At 36.0% G+C, this 19972-nt stretch overlaps 1 protein-coding gene across 7 annotated transcripts in view; it reads left to right on the top strand.

The window, feature by feature from the left end:
• LOC131145430 (dihydrofolate synthetase) overlaps positions 1–19602 on the top strand; it is a 51844-nt gene extending 32242 nt beyond the window's left edge. For 4 of the 7 annotated variants that reach the window (XM_058094494.1, XM_058094495.1, XM_058094489.1 and 1 more), the window contains one exon: positions 19050–19602. In XM_058094494.1, coding sequence (XP_057950477.1) covers positions 19050–19123 — 74 coding nt within the window. In that variant the 3' untranslated portion in view covers positions 19124–19602. The remainder of the gene's footprint in view (positions 1–19049) is intronic. The other 3 variants (XM_058094497.1, XM_058094493.1, XM_058094488.1) reach the window with 1 other exon arrangement.
• The last annotated feature ends 370 nt before the right edge of the window (positions 19603–19972 follow it).

Below are 19972 nucleotides of genomic sequence, written 5' to 3'. Positions count from 1 at the left end.
ATGGTGAATATATAAAACTATAAAGATGAAGTCTATTATATTCCATTCTTATCTACTAAACAAAGTATAAGTTTATTGGGAGACAAAGGAACCTTGTTTTATGATTTTTCACATTAAAAATGATGCTTGTCAAAGTGTGCTTGTATTGAAACTTGAAATGAATACAAATTTTAATGTCTCTATTTAATTGATTATTGTTTTGACTTTATAAATATGTTAAAAATTGTTAGGAATTTACCATGAAATTCTTAAATCCTGTGAGAAACAAAATAGAGAAAAACACACGTCAAAGGACAAATAATCATATGCACAAGATAGTATGTATGTGGTTTGACAATTTTACTTAGGTCCACGGAGTTGCAGGAATTTCACTATTATCAGGAAGAAAATATAGAGTGCGGCCGCACTATTTCAATACATTAACCCTAATCACCAAAATAATAGTTTTTATGTCTTGCGCATAGGGTTCATAATGGGCTACAAAACAGGCCAAAAAATTTCTCTCGAGGGCAGACCCCCAAGAGGCTTATCAGCCCAAGCCTCCACTCCATAGACTAGGCCTCATAAAGAAGAATCTCCCATTAAAAAACCACGCAACATTATTTCGGGTCAGGATATCATCAGAATTAAACACTGTTGAAAATTAAACTTGATTGGGGAGGGCTGGTAGCTCACCTCTGTTGAATTTGGGTAGGAGTCGGCCGCCAACCTCACCAACCAGCCCACCATTGTTGATTATACTGTTCTAGCAATTGCTATAAATAGATGTGTGTGTGTGTGTGTGTGTGTGTAATGTAATGTGTGGTGTAAAGAGGGTGAATAGCCAATGAGAAGAGAGTTTGTGTATTTTAAATTCCTTTGTAATTTTTTTCCAGATTGAAATTAATTGAGTGCTATTCCTCTCTGAGTTTCAATCACAACCAGTGATTGACTGAGTTCCCTCCACCCATCAGTGGTATTAGAGCGCCCAAGTTCGCTGAAATTTGCCAAACAGAGGCGAATAGAGAGAAAATCAAATTTTCTCTCTGATTTGAAGTTGCTTAAAAATCAAAAATTGAGTATACCATTGTGATATTTGCATCAAGATGAGTCCAGAGGTGAAAACCGTGCTTCAAACGGAGTTTGGGAACCTGTACATGTGCTCACATGTGCTGACAGACGAAACAACGTCCTTCACATGCATCGCACGTGTTGGCGAGGAAATTGACCATCAACGTCACGCCCTCATGCGTCAACGTCACGCCCTCATGCGTCTTCTTCGCCCGACTGGTGAGATCTGACCCAGACACCCGATCCGCGACCCGACCTAGTAACCAGCAACCCGAATCTTGACCCGTGAACACATCTCGACCCGGCTGACCGACCCGTGTCTAGTCGCCGACACGCGGCACGCGCAGACGCCGTTACGTGGCCCTGATGGTAATTACTGATGCCGTTATCTCCGTTAAGTCAAATCGTTTTTTTAAAAAAAATCGGTCTAGAACTTCTTTTAGCTAGTTCAGTGATTTTTAAACTGGTTCGTTGTAACCCAAAACTGGTTCCTAAGGTTTTTTGACCTTCTGAACACATTGGTGGCATCAAATTTGCCAAAATCAGTCTCTATCACTATGTTTTTTGATATATTAAACCCGATGGTGAACGATGCTACCCAAGCTGTCATTCCAAAGTTGACACGGGAGAATTATGACAACTGGTCTATTCAAATGAGAGCCCTTTTAGATGCTCAGGATGTCATGGACATTGTTGAAGATGGGTACAGAGAAAGCCCATCAAAAGAAGTCGAAGCAACTATGTCTGACGCTTAAAGAATGATCTTGCGAGCCGATCGAAAGAAGGATTACAAGGCGAAATCCATTATCTACCAAGGCCTTGATGATGTCACGTTTGAAAGCATCGCCTTCGCTAAGACGTTTAAAGAAATTTGGGACTCTCTCCATTGAACACACAAAGGTGCAGACAAAGTGAAGAAGATTCATCTTCAAACATTGTGAGGTGATTTCGAATCCTTAAGAATGAAATCTACTAAATCTATTGCTGATTACTATACACGAGTTATGGTAGTATCAAATCAATTGAGAAGAAATGGAGAGACTCTTAATGACGAGAGAATTTATGAAAAAAATTTGCGATCTTTGGATCCAAAATTTTATTATATAATTGTGACCATGGAAGAAACAAAAGATTTGAAAACTATGTCCATAGAGAACTTGTGGGCTCACTCCAAGCCCATGAGCAGAAAGTCAACAGAAGGAGTAATGATAAAGCACTGGAGCAAGCTCTCCAAACGAAGTTGTCCCTCACTACAGATAGATACGACAAAGGGGAGACATCACAGCGAGGAAGAGGATGAGGCCGAGGATCTCGTGGAAGAAATTTTGAAAATTTTGAATCCAGAGAAGGAGGTAGAGGCGGAAGAGGTCTCACTAGAGATGAACGCAATCAACAGAATTATGTCTCACGAGGCAGAGGACAAGGAAGAAGAGGGGGATACAATAATCGCTTGAACGTAGACAAGAGAAATGTTCAGTGCTACAACTGCCACAAGTACGAACATTACAGTAATGAGTGCAGAGGTAATCCCCAAAATCACGAAGTAAATGGAAATGCTAACTTTGCAGAAAAGGGGAAAGCCGAAGGAGAATCGTTTATGCTAATGGCACATAGCTTAACCTACCAGGACCAAAATATTTGGTACCTTGACTCTAGAGCCACAATCACATGACTGGAAGAAAGAACCTGTTTAATGAACTTGATGAGAAAGTTCAGGGAGAGATATTATTTGGTGATCTCTTTAAAGTCTCAGTTCGAGGAAGGGGAAATGTCTTAATTAAGAGGAAGAATGAAGACCATGCTTTTATCTCCAACGTGTACTATGTGTCAGTCATGAAGACTAATATACTTAGTTTCAGACAGCTTGTGGAGAAAGACTATCGAATTAGCCTTAAAGATAAGCAGATGGTGATAACAGATGCTCGAGGTAAGCTCGTTACTCGAGTACAAATGGCTAAGAATCAAATGTTTCCGCTCGCCATTTAACATGACACACCAAGGTATTTGAGCGTTATCATCAAAGACTGGTTATGGTATCTTAGGTACAAACATCTGAATTTTGAAAGTTTGAAACAGTTGGGAAGCAAGAAGATGATGAAAGACTTACCCAACATCCATCACCCAAATGTGATATATGAAAGTTGTGTTCTGACTGAAGATCTACGATGCTGCTCTAGCTAGTACACAGACGTGTGTGGTCCATTGAGGCCGTTTTCAAATATACAGAATCGATATTTCCTCACCTTTATTGACGATTACAGCAGGAAAACTTGGGTTTACTTCCTGAAAAGGAAGTCAGAGGTGTTTGACAAGTTCAAAGAGTTTAAAGCTCTTGTGGAGAAACAGAGTGGCTATCGCATCAAGTCACTTCAATTAGATCAAGGAGGAGAGTACAAGGACGAAACTTTTTTGGAATTCCTTAGGCAACAAGGGATACAAAAACAGTTCACACCGACCTACACTCCCTAGTTGAACAGTGTAGCTAAGAGGAAGAACCCCACGATCCTTAACATGGTTAGAAGCATGTTAAAGGATAAGAACGTGCCCAAGAGTTTTTGGGCAGAAGTAGTGTCATGTGCAGTTTATCTGCTCAACCGGTATCCTACAAAGAGTCTTGATACAAAGACACTACACGAAGCCTGAAGTACTCACAAGCCCAATGTGAGTCATCTTAGAGTGTTTGGCTCCATAGCCTACGCCAAGATCCCAGAGGCAAGAAGGACAAAGTTGGAAGATAAATGAGAGAAATATATCCTTCTTGGATACGACGACAGCACCATAAGATATCGACTATACAATTCCATCAACAAGAAAGTTATTCATAGTAGGGATGTCATTTTTGAAGAAAATAAATCCTGAAAATGGGACCAGACTGAATCTTCCAAAGATGCGGAATTGATGCTTGAAGGAGAAGAACTGACACAGACAAAAGAAGTGGCTATCGAGTCATAAGTTCTTGAGTTGCAGACACCTCCACACGATTCACCATAGAGTTATGAATCTCCATCACCAATTGAGCGTGAAATCTCAGATATGAGGCCTGTAGGAGCTCGAAGTCTAATTGAGGATACTTCGCTATGTCAAGGGTACCGTCACTGATAGTATGTTTTATTCATCAAGAGGTGATTGCAAACTTATCGGTTATTCAGATATCGATTGGGGAAGAGATCTTGATGAAAGAAAAAGTACGACTAGATTCACATTCTTCATGGGAGATACAACGTTTACATGGTCATCAAAGAAGCAACCCATCGTAACGTGTAATCATGTGAAACTGAGTATGTTGTTATGAGTTCAGCTGTTTGTCATGATATATGGGTAAGGAATGTACTGAAGTATCTGTGGTTTCTTTAAAATGACCCTATGGAAGTCTACATCGACAATTAATCAGCGTTTGCATTTGTGAAAAATCTAGTTTATCATGAAAGAAGCAAACATATTGATACTCGATATCATTTTATCAGGGCGCATGTCAAGAATAAAGAAGTGGAGTTTTATGAAATAGAACGTATGATTAGATTGCTAATATTTTTATGAAGCCACTCAGACATGATATTTTTGTAAGACTGAAGACAATGCTTGGAATGACAAAACCAGGAGAGTCAAGTTTAAGGGGGGATGTTGAAAATTAAACTTGACTGGGGATAGTCGGCAGCCCACCTCTGTTGAATTTGGGTAGGAGTCGGCCACCAACCAGCCCACCTTTGTTGATTATACTATTCTAGCAATTGCTATATATATATATATATGTGTGTGTGTGTGTGTGTGCGCGCGCGCGCGCGTGTATGCGTGTGTAATGTAATGTGTGGTGTAGAGAGGGTGAATAACCAGTGAGAAGAGAGCTTGTGTATTTTAAATTCCTCTATAATTTTTTTTTTCCGATTAAAATCAATTGAGTGCAATTTCTCACCGAGTTTCAATCACAACCAGTGATTGACTGAGTCCCCTTCACCCATCAAACATAACTAGGCTCCAAAAAAAGCCCAACAAATCTCCTACTTGGAGACTTCTTCAATCACCAAAATCACCCTGCAATCCTCCAAAAGAACAATCCCTTATCCCCTACAACTCATCCTCTTGTCCTCAAGCTAGAAGGTCAACTAAAGCTGCACACAGCTTCAGCATCTCAATAGTGACACCCTTAGTCAACATGTTTGTTGGGCTCTTAGATCCACAAATTTTCTCAAGTATTACCAGCTTCTCTTCGACAAGGTAATAGATAAAAGTGGTATTTTTTCTGTATATGCTTCGACTCTGAATGAAAAGACGAATTTTTAGTAAAAAAAATTGCACTCTGACTGTCACTGTGTAAAATGCCCATCTCCTGCTTCTTACCCAATTCATCTAAGAAGCCATGTAGCCAAATTATCTCCTTTCCATCTTCAGTTGTTGCAACATACTCTGCTTCTGTGGTAGACAAAATAATAATCTTTTGTAGATTTGAAGTCTAAGATATAGTTGTACCACCCAGAGTAAAGACAAACCAAGTAGTACTCTTTCTACTATCAATGTAACCAGCAAAATCAGCGTCTACGTAACCCTGCAGTTTCAAACTTGATGAACTCCTCAAATATCTCAGAATCCACTTGTCTGCCTTCTAATGCTGCTTTCCTGGCCTACTCATGAATCTACTCACAACTCCCACTACATGTGCAATGTTTGGCCTTGTACACATCATAACATACATCAAGCTACCGATAGCTGAGGCGTAGGGCACCTTGCTCATATGTTCCCTTTCTTCTTCTGTCTTCGGTGATTGTTCCTTGCTTAGTTTGAAATGACTATCCAAGGGTTTGCTCACTGGTTTAACTTCATTTATGTTGAACCTGTTGAGAATTTTCTTCACATATTCTAACTGTGAAAGTTTCAATGTACCATTAGCCTTGTCTCTAATGATTCTCATACCAAAGATTTGCTTTGCAACTTCCAAATTCTTCATTGCAAACTATTTTGGCAATTATTTCTTTAGATTATTAATCTCCTCAATGCTAGACCTTACAATGAGCATATCATCTACATACAATAGTAAAATAATGTAAGAATTGCCAAAGAACTTAACCTTGCAACAGTGATCAGCTTTACATCTCTTGAATCCAATTCTATGCATAAAACTGTCAAATTTCTTGGACCATTATCTTGGAGCTTGTTTTAGGCCATTCAAGCTCTTTCTCAGTTTGCAGACTAAATTTTTCTTGTCCTTGAACAATGAATCCTTCTGGCCGAATCATGTAAATGTCTTCCTCCATGTCACTATGGAGGAATACCGTCTTCATATCTAACTGCTCAAGATGTAGGTTTTCACAACTGGAGAAAATATTTATGAGTAGTGAGTGCCCTTCTTCTGCTGGAACCCTTTGACAACTAATCTGGCCTTATAACGCTTACTATCATCATGCTCATTCTTTATTCTGTATATTCACTTGTTGTGCAAAACCTTCTTCCCTATTGGCAATTCAATCAGTTCCCATGTCTGATTCCCCAACAAGGAATCTATCTTCATCCTTCATGGCTAACTCCTACTTGCTTGAATTTTCATCCTGCAAGGGTGATCGTAACACTCTGGCTCACCACTATCAGTCAAAAGGAGATAATTTAGAGTGAGTGAATAACACTGCGGAGGTCTAATGGTCCTGAAAGATCTATGGACTTCAACTACAGGTGTACTCTGATCTACTTGTGATTCTACATTCTCCTTGTCCTCTTCACCCCTTTCCTGGACAGTACGTTTAGTTAATTCATCTAAGTTAACAAACTTAGATTTCTTCTGATCTATCTCTGTGACATATGACATTATAGTTGACTTGTTTTTGTGCATAACTTGTTTATTAAATATCACATTTCTATTTCTGATGATTTTTCTCTTTTGTTAATCCCAAAATCGATAGCCAAATTTCGCATGACCATAGCCAATGGAAAAACATATTATAGACTTTGCATCAAGTTTACTACGAGTATTGGAATCAATATGAACATAAGAAACACAACCAAAAACTTTTAAATGAGAAAACTTTACCTCTTTATTGCTCCAAACCTTTTCAGGAAGTTTGAACTTCATGGGAACTGAAGGTCCTCGGTTTATTAAGTAAGTTGTAGTACTAACAACATCAGCTCAGAAAGTTTTTGATAGTCCAACATGTAACCTCATAATCCTAGCACACTCTGTTTATGTGCTCAGTGACTCACTCTAAAAATGAGTAGCGTAAAGGCTATTTCAAGTATAAGAGTTTTGTCGTGTAATAATTAGCCCAAAAAAGTCATATCGTTTCCTCAAGGAATGCATATTGGTTTCAAGCTCGCATTAAAACAAAAAGGATAACATAAAAAAAACAATTTACTGAACATAATTCAGATTCGATTTCTTGGGATTTTTGAGAGTTTCTGATGAAATTTAAACGATGTGAAACCTAAACTATGAACCTAACATGCATAAACCAACCAAATAACTCACTAATTAAACATTCAAGCAAGAACCTCACTAATCAGTTTCAAACAAAGACAAACTAAACTTAGACTTTAACAATGGTTTAACATAAATAAACCCAACAATAGTTAACCAACAATAACTTCAACAAAATAATTAACTTCAACACTGACTTAAGAATTATAAACCAACTCAACACAATAATAACTTAACCAAAAAATTAAAGCAAATAAGATTCATTCAATAAATAAATAAACTCAACATGATAATAACTGAACAAAAAAAAAAAAAAAATAAAAAAAAAATAAAGGAAATAAGATTCATTCAATAAAAAACTAAACTAAACATGATAATAACTTAACTAAAAATATAAAGCAAACAAGGTTCATTCAATAAATAAATAAACTCAAGATGATAATAACTTAAATAAAAAATTAAAGCAAACAAGATCTTAAACAAAAATGACTTAATCCAAGGATAAACTTAAACAAAATGTTAAAGAAATAACACATGAGTAAAGCAAAACCATTAAATAAAGGAGAGAGAGATCTCGAGAGGCGCCGCACACCATCCACACCTCCCCTCCAAGCTGCTACCCCTCCTTTAATCCTTTATACATGGTTCCCTAAAAAAGCCCTTTGCCCTAATCTCCTTTTATTTATTTATTTATTTCTTTTTGGGCTCCTCCCCCTTGATTGGTCGATTTTCCCTTGTTCAATTAAAGCCCATACAGTCTGGTTACTTCCTAGCGCATGGGCCATCTCATAGCCTAGCCCCATTGCATGCATGCATGACCCGAGACCACGAATTGCATGCATGGCCCTCAAGTCAAAAGCTCACAGCTAGCCCACTTCAATTCGACTCTCCTTTGTTTTGGACCCCAGCACACGACAACTTCCTTTCTTGCATGGCCTATGCATGCATGTGCCTTACGTGACATTGTTATAAAGCTCACGACCCAGCCTCTCTCACGCATGCACGCCCACATTTAATGTCCTCCATGACCTCTTCTCATTCTCGTACATGGCCCATGCAACGCACGACTCCCTTAGTTCATGAGCCCTTCACGTGCATGACCTAGCTTCCAATTTACATGCATGGCCTCTCCTCACACGGCCTTTTTTTGCGCATGACTTCCTTTAAAGTTACATGGCACGACTTGAGACCCCTTGATGTTGCCGTGCATGGGCCTCTCCTCTTCACACACGCATGCCTACGTAGTTTCATACACATAGCCTTCAAGAAAATAATTCCTTGCATGCTCACATACTTTAATTTCAGGCCCTCCTCATGTGTGTGGCTTTCATCTTTTATTCTCAAGCATTGCCTTACAATAATTAAACATGAATACTCATTAGTTTACGAGTAAAATTGGAATAAAAATTCAAATATTGTAAATTGAGTTCAATGTTGAAATATTGGACGTAATTAGGCATTTAAGTAAAATTGCAATCCTTATGTCATGATTTTAAACATGTAATTATGCAATTTTGACGCGTAATCACTCAACCACATCATTTTGCTATGGTGTCCCAAGAATGGTTTTCTCCATCCTGATTCCATGTGCAGCACAATACTTACTGAACCTTTCATCTATGTACTCACCTCTATTGTTTGACAAAACATTTTACTTTCAAACCTATCTTTGTCTTAGCTATATAGCCTTTCACTTTTTAAAAGTCTCAAATACATTAGATTTATTTTTTAGAAAATAAACCCATACCTTTCTGGTTGAGTCATCAATGAAAGTGATATAATACCTTGAACCTCTAAGGGATGCAACCGGAGAAGACCCCTACAAATTAGTGTGTACTAACTCCAATTTTTCAACCTTTGGTGTCCTGCTAGTTTTCAAGAAACTCACATTTTTCTGCTTTCCTAAGTTGTAGCTTTCACACATGTCGAAATCAACGGACTTCAATTCTAGTAATTTCCCTTTTGACAGCAACATCTTTATCCCTTTTTCACTCATGTGACCAAGTCTGTGGTGCCATAAGCTTGTATAAGTATTTGCTTCAACAATTGTAATTGTGTCTCTTGGACTTGAGGTCATATATAGAGTATCGGTCTTCTTTTTATGAGCCAATACTCTGGTTCCCTTTGTAACCTTCCAAGTACCACCAACAAACAACATTGTATGCCCTTATCAAGTTGTCCAATAGAAATCAAATTCCTCCTCAAGTCATGAATATGTCGAACCTTCTCCAGTAACCAAGCAGACCCATTGGGCAACAATATCCGGACGTTTACTATACCCATAACATCCAAGGTTGTACCATTAGCCAAATACACCTTACCAAAATCACCTGCAACATAGTTCTGTATGATTTCTTGATGTGAAGTGGTATGAAACGAAGCTCCCGAGTCCAAAACCCAATCATCAAGTAGATTGTTTACTGCAAGAAGTAATGTATCCTGTACCTCTTCTGTTACAACATTAGCAGAATCATCTTTATTCTTCTTCTTAAGACTTTTGCATTGCGTCCTAAAGTGACTCGTTTCCCCACAGTTCCAGCATTGCACTTGTTGGTCTGATCTAGATTTACTTATGTTCTGATTAGAATTTCTGGATTTTGATCTGCTCTGATTTGAATTTTTGTCATTACCTTTGCCTCTTGTCTCAAGGTTTAGGGTAGAACCAGATCCCGAGGTTTCCTGCATTTTTTTTTGCGAATCTCCTCAGCTAGAATTAAATCTCGTATGTCATTGTACTTCAGTTTTTCTTTTCTTGTAGAATTGCTTACTGTCATCCTCATTGCCTCCTAATTATTTGGCAAGGAAGCCAAAACGATTAGTGCACGAATCTCATCAGCAAAATCAATTTCTACAGACAACAATTGATTTGTGATAGTGTTAACTTGTTCAGATGTTGTGCCACTGATGCATTCTCTGCCATCTTCAAATTGAACAGTTTCTTTATCAGATGCACCTTGTTGTTTGCTGACAACTTTTCATATATACCAGACAAAACCTTCATCAGATCTGCTGTGGTCTTCTCCTTTACAACATTGTGTGCAACAGACCTAGATAGAGTTAACTTGATAACTTCCAGTACTTATCTGTCAAGAAGAGTCCATTTCTCATCCTTCATAGTCGCAGGTTTTTCCCCAAGAAGCGGCAGATGCAACTTCTTCCCATAAAGATAATCTTCGATTTGCATCATCCAGAATCCAAAGTCTGTGCCATCGAACTTTTCTATTCTAGGCGCCTTTCTTGCTTCCTTTGCTATTACTCTCACTCAAACCTAAACCTAGGCTCTGATACTAGATGCAAGGAAATTAACACAAAATTTCCAAATCTTGTGAGAAACAAAATAAAGAAAAGCACACACCAAAGAACAAATAATCACACGCACAAGGCAGTGTTTATGTGATTCGAAAATTTTGCCCATGTCCACGAAGTTGTAGGGATTTCACTATTATCAGGAAGAAAATACAGAGTGTGACTGCACAGTTTCAATACATCAACCCTAATCACCAAAACAACAGTTTTTATATCCTGTGCATGGGATTCACAATGTGCTACAAAATGGGCTAAAAAAAATTTTTCCAGGGTTGTTGCCCCTGGACCCCCAAGAGGCATATCAATCCAAGCCTCTGTGGACTAGGCCTCATAAAGAAGAATCTCCCATTAAAAACCTTGCAGCATTATTTCAGGGCAAAATTTATCATCCAAATCAAACACAAATAGGCTCCGCAAAAACCCAACAAAAATATGAGTAATATTTGTCTAATATATAAGTTAGAAATTAATTTAGAAAAATATGAGACTTATAGTTGTCACTAAAATCATTAGAATTTTTTTTAGAAAAAAATCTTAGAAGAAATTATGAAATTTTAGGCTTATTATGGACTAATTTATATGAATATGTGTTGAAAATGTGCTAAAATCAGAAATAAAAAGGTGATTGACAGGATAAATGTAATTGAATCTTGATTGATCAAATTGATAATTTGTTTTAAAGTTTGATTGGGCAATCAAAAATTGATTAGTCAATCAAATTCAATTAAAATTAATCCTTCAAGCCTATAAATAGAGGCTTATGAAAGTGAGATAGTCACACACATTCACACAATTAAGCACAGACAATTATGAGCAAAATCAAGAGTTTTGATTGAGAGATAATTTAGAGTGTGCTAAGAGTTTGAATTGTCAAAGAACTGAAAGAGTGAGGATCTACAAAAAGAATTCAGGAAAGCCTGAATGAATTTCTGGGTGAGGATGCAGAGACTCAGAGAAGTAGCAGGAGTCGGAAGCTCGAGGAATAACAAAGCAAAGGACTAGGGTCGAAGAAGAGTTAAAGAACTAACATTGGCTTCGAAGACTAGAGGAGTTTAAGATTAAGGTTGGTTTTTGTTTAATTCTGCTTTTAATTATACAAATTTAAAATTTCATAATCTAGATGTAGTATTAAGGTTAGGATCCAAATCCAACCTGTTAACCCGTATCTGATCTATATATGGATCCAACTCGTTGACCCATAACCCATGACCCATTGAAAAGCCCAAGACCTAGGTCTAAGTTGGACGTGGGTCCATTGACTACTTACCCATGTTAGTTAATCTAATAGACTTAGTCTAGAATCAATCACAACACAAAGCCCACTAAACCTAGCCGATTGAATTCGATCTATTTTTCTCGAGCCATTGTTTTATATTTATTTATTTTTTATTTAATTTTTAATTTTTAAAAATTAAAAAATAACAGTCTTTGCACAAAAAAATGGCTGGCAGCAATGTGATGGTAAAACTAGATATTGTTAAGGCTTATGACATAGTGAATTGGAATTTTTTTCTAGAGGCTCTTAAGGCTTTTGGTTTCTTTGTGAGGTTTTGCAAGCTCATAAAAAATTGTGTGGAGTCTCCATGGTTTTTTGTTTTGATGAACGAAACCTTTGTTTTTTCAATCTACGAGAAGCTTGCGGCAATGGGATCCACTCTCTCCTTATTTATTCATCATATGGAGGAGGTTTTGACAAGGTTGCTTAGGAAAAGCTATGAGAATGGTCAAATTGGTCAATTTAATCATCCGATTGGGGCCCAATTGGTTTCACATTTGCTATATGCGGATGATATTCTTATTTTTGTGAATGATGGGAAGAGGTCTATTAGAAATTTAGTTTACGCTTTAGAAATATATGAGAAGTGGTCGAGTCAAAAAATCAGTAAGACAAAGTTAGCGTTATTGCTTTTGAAATGCATTACTCCTGCTTGGAAGCATGGTTTATTGAGAATCACGGGTTTCATGGAAGGTAAATTTCTAGTTACATCTTTGGGTGCGCCTTTGGTGTCTGGAAAATTGTCTTCCAGGGTGTTGGAGCCTCTTGTGGAGAAGATTAGAAAGAAAATTGTAGGGTGGAAATATAAGTTGCTCTCGCAAGGTGGAAGATTGATTTTATTAAGATATGTGTTGTCTAGCATGCCTATTCATTTGATGTCTGTTATTAAGATTTCACAGGTCACATATTCTCGCATTAATTCTTTTCTTTCTAATTTTTAATGGGGAGAGGTGAAAGATAAAATGAAGATTCATTGGCGCTCTTGGGGGAAAATTTGTAAACCTACCTCGGAAGGGGGTCTGGGCCTGAGAGTTTTTAAGGAAGTTAAAAAATCTCTTCTCATGAATTTGCCTTCAGATTGCTCACCTCTAACAATCTGTGGATAGATTTTTTCAGGGCTAAATATTGTAGAAATGTTCATTTATTAATAAGGAAGGGGAGATCAAATGACTCTCGGTTCTGGAAATTAATTATGATCACCATTCCAGAAGTTATGAATAATGTTAAAATTTTGGTGAGAGGTGAGAACTCTTCTTTTTGGTTCCAAAGGTGGTTGTCATCAGGCCCGTTATCTGTGAGCACTGAGAATATTTTGAACAAGAAACTGTGTATTAAGGATTTCTGGCTGAATAATAATTGGAACTCTGATTTAGTTCTAGAATTGGTTGGTGCCGATAAAAAATGGAAATTATGCACCAGGTGTCGGCTGGTAAAAGTGAGCAGGATATTTTTGTCTGGAAGCCTGCCCTTGACGATAACTTTTCTACAAAAAGGGCTTGGGAGGCGGTGAGAAGAAAAAGTTATAATTTTGTGTGGAATGATTGGTTTTGACATTCTTTATTGTCCAGAAGAATCTCAATGTGTTTATGAAGAGTTTGGTTTAGATGCTTGACTATAGATGATAGAATTCAGTCCAAAGGAATATCGATGACTTCAGCTTGTGATTGCTGCGTTTAGAGAAGTTAGGAAAACATTGATCATATTCTTTCTTTAGGTGAGGTGGCTTCAGAGGTTTGGCGTTCGGCTAGTGTAGCGTTGGAGATTCCTTTCCAACGATCCCTTCCTTGGAAAAACAAAATGGCAAATTGGTTCCTCTATGCTAAAAAATTGTCTATTAAAGGTATTTTAATCGGGCTGATTCCGTGTTTGATTACGTGGTGCCTTTGGAATCGAAGATGTAAAGTAAGAATGGAAGGAATTTATTAAAGTGCAGATTAGATGTGGAGAAGTGTTCGATTCTGGGTTACTTTTATTGTTGAGAGCACCAATTCTTTTCAAAAATTGAAGAAGTCGAACATTAAGATTTTGAATGGGTTTCAAATTAAGCATTAGGGAGTTTGCGACAGGCCTGAAAAAATTATTTCGTGGGTTAAACTTTCAGTAGGGTAGATAAAATTTAATTGTGATGGGAGTTGTAGGGATAATTTGGACTTCAGGAGGTCGAGGAATTATTCAGGATTGCCATGACATGGTAAAAATGGTTTTTTCAAGTTATTTTGGTAATGATACGAATAATAGTCCGGAATTAAAAATAATCAGGGAAGAAATTCGTTTGTTCAAACGTTTGCATTTTTTTAATGTAATTATTGAAAGTGACTCGCGAATTGTAGTTGATTGGTTTTAGAAAAGTAGATGTACTTTGTGGTATCTTTGAGATTTTTGTGAGGAACTCGTGGTGGAATTAGGAGTCAACGTCATGGTGATACTTCAATATAGGGAAGACAATAGTGCGGCTGATTTTCTTGCTAAAGAAGGAGAAATGAGAAATAATGTAATCTACGAAAAACAACACATTCTACCACGTTATTTGAAAGATATTCTTCGGATGGATACGTGGTGTCTCGTTTTCGTTCGTCGTTAGTTCAATTCTAAAGTTTCGTTTGATGTATTTTGATTTGATTTTGGTTGTATTTATGTTTTTATCTTCTTTGTTAGTTATGCTTAGTTTTGTTGTCCTACTTTGGTTGGTTGCTAGTGTTCTTTGTTTTTTGGGAGGGTTTTTCTGTAATCTCTCTTTTGCTTATTTTGTAACCACGGTATTCCTCCGCCACAAGTGATGGTATATTAATAAATAAATAGAGGTGTCGCCCTTTTTAGTAAAAAAAGAAAAAAAGAAAAAAAAATTAGGAAAAATATTTGAGTTATTTTGGCCCAAATTTAAAAAATGGAAAAAAATAAAAATACCAAAAATTGAGGAAAAGTCTTTAAAAATCCCAAAAAGTTTTAGAAAAAATGTTGAAAAATTTCAGAAAATTTCTACAAAATTTTTGGAAAAATCTAGAAATGTTTTTAGAGATTCCTTTGCTTAAAATTTGATGATTTTACTTGATTTTTGTGTGTGCGCGTTCTGTTAATTTAACAATGGATAAAAAGATATTTTAGACCTTACCTATATCAGTTATGAGGGGGATTTATCTAAAAAGATCTTCTTGTTTGGAGGTCTTATTAGATATTTCTAATCGCACTTTGATTTTCATTTTTCTTTTAAATTATTTATTTATTTATTTAATTTTTTATTCTAAAAGGGTTAATTAAAGAGCATTAGATTCAATTTACGAATAATTTATGATTAATTAGGTAGTGTTTGTAGAACTGGTGTGTAGGGGTTGCTAATACCTTTTCTTTGCATAAGTGAACGCTTGATTCTAACTTTGTGAAAGCAGACTAAGACTATTAGTTCCTTAGCCTAAGAATAGTCTAGAGACTAATCAATGAGTAATAATTAAGTGATCTAACCGTACCAAGGTAATTAACATGTTAGTGGCAACCACATCAAAATTTTAATATTATTATTTCTCGCCATTTCAAGCCCTTATTCGTGACATTATGACACATTTTAATAAATGAATTATGTTGAAAAAATTTTTAGTACAAGAATTAAACATTTTGATGTGGAGGTGTATATGGAGGAGAAAATTTTGATGCAAATTTTAAGAATAATGTATGAAGTTAAACCATCTTTTCCTAATGTATCTTTCAAAGTTTATGGACATAAAAATGTAGTCTTAATAGACTTAACGAATGCTACATAGTAGATTTAGATACAATCAACTATAATTTTGTGCTGCATTTTATTTACATTAAAGATTTGAATTCCAAACTCATAAGGATGTGATAAGTGTATTTTGATATTTAATGCTATGGAAGTAATTTATAAGGTCTTTTTAAAAGATAGTATTTGATCAAAAAACATTTTTTCTTTAAAAGATAAAAATAAAGGGAGCAATGTGATTCATAGGCGGTCACGGGCTCATGTGGCATGCACTGAGTGGAGAGAACTTGCAGTGCCTAGATCCTTCCTTTATCTGTGTATGACATGTGGCACTTGTGATGGTCATGATGTAAAGGATACCTAGCTACCAAGTGGGAATATTTTTATTTCGTTTGCATCATAAGATTCCTAGTGATGAGGAAAAATAACATTTATACAAATAAGCTTGTCCAAAGGAAATTAAAGGTTACCTTGTATAAAAGATCTAATTTATATAACTAATTTAGGGAGAAAAATGAAGAAGAGGTGTAACTTATATCTCTAATAAAGACATATAACCCCTATAGTCTAAATGGAGCATTTAACGCCTTGGATTTTGGAGGAGTTTATAAAAGGAATGTACTGAGAGAAGGTAGGAGGGACACCTAAATATAATAATTACGTTATATATATATATATAATCTTCTTACTAACTTGAGCGTTTGAGAATGCCTTTGGAGGTTGCTGGGAGTTCTCCTGAACTTTATTTAGTTATTTATTTATTTTGGTAAAAGAGGGTGACATCTCCTATATTTATTAGATTATTTATTTATTTATTTTCTTGATTGTAGATAATCATCACAATTTGTGAACGTGGAGATCAAGTTCAATTTTTGACGTCAACAATTTTTAGCATCGTCTATAGGAAATTTGTTTTTTATTTTTCTTTTTGATGGTCCTTGTAACTATGAAAACAATAAGAAAAAGGAAAGTGGAGGCACCTTGACTAGTCCCCTATAATCGGGGAATAACTCAAACCTAAGGCTCAAAGAGGCTAAGAAAAACATAGGGTTCAACCTTAATAGGACAAGTTATAGATAACACAAGTTTTTCGATTGTCAGAGTTAGTGACATTATATGTTGCACTATATTCAAACGTTCAAATTTAAGCTTGGTACATTTGCCTCCTTACACTTTCGGCCTAAATAGTTCAGAAATTTGATACATTCTTTCACCTTTTACTCCTTTATTTCAAAGTTCTTTTCTGATATTTGGGATAGCGGATCCCCATTAATTTACTCGTATAACTCTACAAGATCATGATGGTTAGCAACACCTTCATGACTTGAATTATGAGAGATACCATTTGAATTAATTATCATATAAATTAGCTCCTTGTCCATACAAACAGTTAGAGTTTCTCCATCCCAAATTAGGGAGCATCTCGGCTTTGAGGCCTGAGAGGAGTTAGGTAATTAAGGACCTTACTCATGGACTCGTGGTAGTATAGTCAAATTCAGAAGAGAATACAAAAAATCATTGATAAATGCACATTAGGTAACTTGATTATATGGTGATGGGATTTAAGTGATATTTGATTGTAGGAATATGTTCAAAGAATACCTAAAAAGGTTGCGAGATTAGCTCTAGTGAAGAAATAGGCCCTTTGAAAAAGTGATTAGGAACAAACAACTAAGTAATCTCACTTGACAAAAGGATTATGTACAAATAAACTCTATGAACTCTACTCATATTTTGATAGATGACCTCTGTTCATATCTTGAGAAATGAGTTTCATTTATATAAACAGATGAGTTTTGCTCATATTCAATAAATGAGTTTCGCTCATATTTTGATAGATGAACTCTATTTATATTTAAAATGAGCTTCACTCATATAGATAGATAGGCTCTGCTCACATATGATCTCCACTTACATTTGATAGGTGAGTGTTAGCCTTGGTGGCTACATGTTCTTTATTGTCATCTTTTGATTATAATAATCCATTAGTGGTTTTAGGTGAACTATCTTTGCATATCAAGTCATGGTAAGTACAAAATCAAATACAAATATTAAGTAAAATCGTAATAGGTTAGACATCATAAAAAAGGGGGAAATTGTTAGACTTGGTGGCTTCATTATCATATTTATTGTGTTTTGATGATATTAACCTATTTGTTATTTCTAGTGTATTCCTATCTCTGCAGATCATGTTAAGTACAGGTACAAGTAACAAATACATGAAATACTAGATCAAAGGAAAATATTGGATCGGGTAGACGTCGAATAGGAAAGATCAAAAGGACACTTATTCAGAAGAGTTCAAGCACATCCAAAGGAAGTTTAATATAGAATTATATGTAATGGGGAGTGATTGCAGTTTTGTTTCATGCATGATTTCTGAGCAAGAGTTGGGCAAAATGCATATGCATACTAGGACACGAGAGTATATAGGGTTTCACTAAGTCACAAACTCAATACTCATGGTTTTCAAAGATAAACAAAGAGTTTGACAAAAATATCCTAAACTCAAATATTTTTTTTTCATAAGGGACAAGTTTTCAGCATCTTAGTATTGCAAACTTTTAAATAGTTGGTCTCGGTTGTGTCAAAATGAGTTTTATGTCCGAAAGACTCAAGAAAGTCAAGTATATTTTTGTAAAGGACATACTAACATATAAGATATCAAAATAAGTTTTCAAATGCGTTTTCATATACAAGATATCTTGTGTTCAAATTAAGCTTCATAAAGACAAGTTTTAAATCATATTAGTGTTATAATCTTTTAAAAACTTGGTCCTGGTTGAATTTAAAACCTCAATTATGCACCTCTCAAATTTCCTAAACACCATTCAGTATTTGAGGCATAACTTTTGGTAGTAAACTCCAAAAAGGGTGAGCTTGGTGTCTATGGAAAGTTAAGAAAAAATCTCACAACTTTCATGTTGTAGACCTTCCTTCAGGGAAAAACAGTTGACGGATTCAGAAAACCGTCGATAATTTGGGACGAAAACAGAACATCAATGGGTGAAAAACGGTTAGTTTTCAAAATAGCTTTTTATATTAAATGTCGAATGGCCATAAAATGGTTAGTTCACCCCTTTTCCTATAAATACAAGTCCATAGACTTGTTTAGTAATGGTTTTGATGATTTTTACATGAGTTTAGTGATTAACATCTTTTAATACAAAACTTAAGCACTTTGCTTTTTAGTTCTTCATATCAAGTGCTCAATTTCTCTCTTACTCTCTAATCTTCTTTTTCTTCTTCTTTTATTATTATTATTATTATTATTATTATTATTATTATTATTATTATTATATCACTAGGTGTCTTGGGCTTACGCACCAGACTAATCCTATGCCTATGCCAGCTGTGCTCTCGATCAACACGTAAGAGGTAAATCGTAGATGTGCGCTGCAGGCGGTAGGGTTCGAACCCCATACTTCACCTTTGCCAAGGCCATCTGACGCGAGTCCTTACCACCTGAGTTTATGCCCGTGGGCTCTTGCTCTCTAATTTTGTTTGATTCATTTCTTGAGAGATTAGTGTGAGGTTCTATTGTAATTGGTATCAGCTCAATTAAAGAAGCATTGCTTTATACTCCATCCTCTTATTGTAAAAGGTTCTTTGTGAACCAATTGGTGAGGGTTCTTGGTAAATCGATTTGCAAGGTTTCTTGGTGAACCTTGCGGCTCTTGGTGAGCGTTGTGGGATTTGTTCCCACGTGAAGGCTCTTGGTGAGCGTAGAGAGATTTGTTCCCGTATTGTAAGGCTTTTTCTCCGGTGAAGGAGTTTGTTAGTGGATTGTGGAATCATTGAGTTGGTCTCTAGGTGCGGACATAGGCTTGGTGCCAAATCACATTAAAATTTCGGTGTTAAGCTTCTCTACTCTACTATTTATTTTACATCTAGGGTATGATATACATTTCATATATTGTGGTATAATTACTTGTATTTTTCCAAAAAAATATTTTGTAGATAAAGTCAAAAATACGCGAAAGAGTCCATTTACGCCCGCTCTGGACTCTACACCCAGGTCGACAGTGAGTTTCACTCATATTTTGATCAATTAGCTCTAATCATATTGACATGAGTTTTTTTCACGTTTTAAGAGATGAGTTCCTCACATATTGGCAATTTATCTGTGAGCACTGAGGATTTTTTGAACAAGAAACTGTGTATTAAGGATTGCTGGTTGAATAATAATTGGAACTCTGATTTAGTACAAGAATTGGTTGGTGCTGATAAA

Source organism: Malania oleifera, chromosome 13 (genome assembly GCF_029873635.1).
Source record: "Malania oleifera isolate guangnan ecotype guangnan chromosome 13, ASM2987363v1, whole genome shotgun sequence".
NCBI lineage: Eukaryota > Viridiplantae > Streptophyta > Magnoliopsida > Santalales > Ximeniaceae > Malania > Malania oleifera.
Note: the sequence above shows the minus strand (reverse complement) of the source record. Positions and strands in the feature narration are given on the sequence as shown.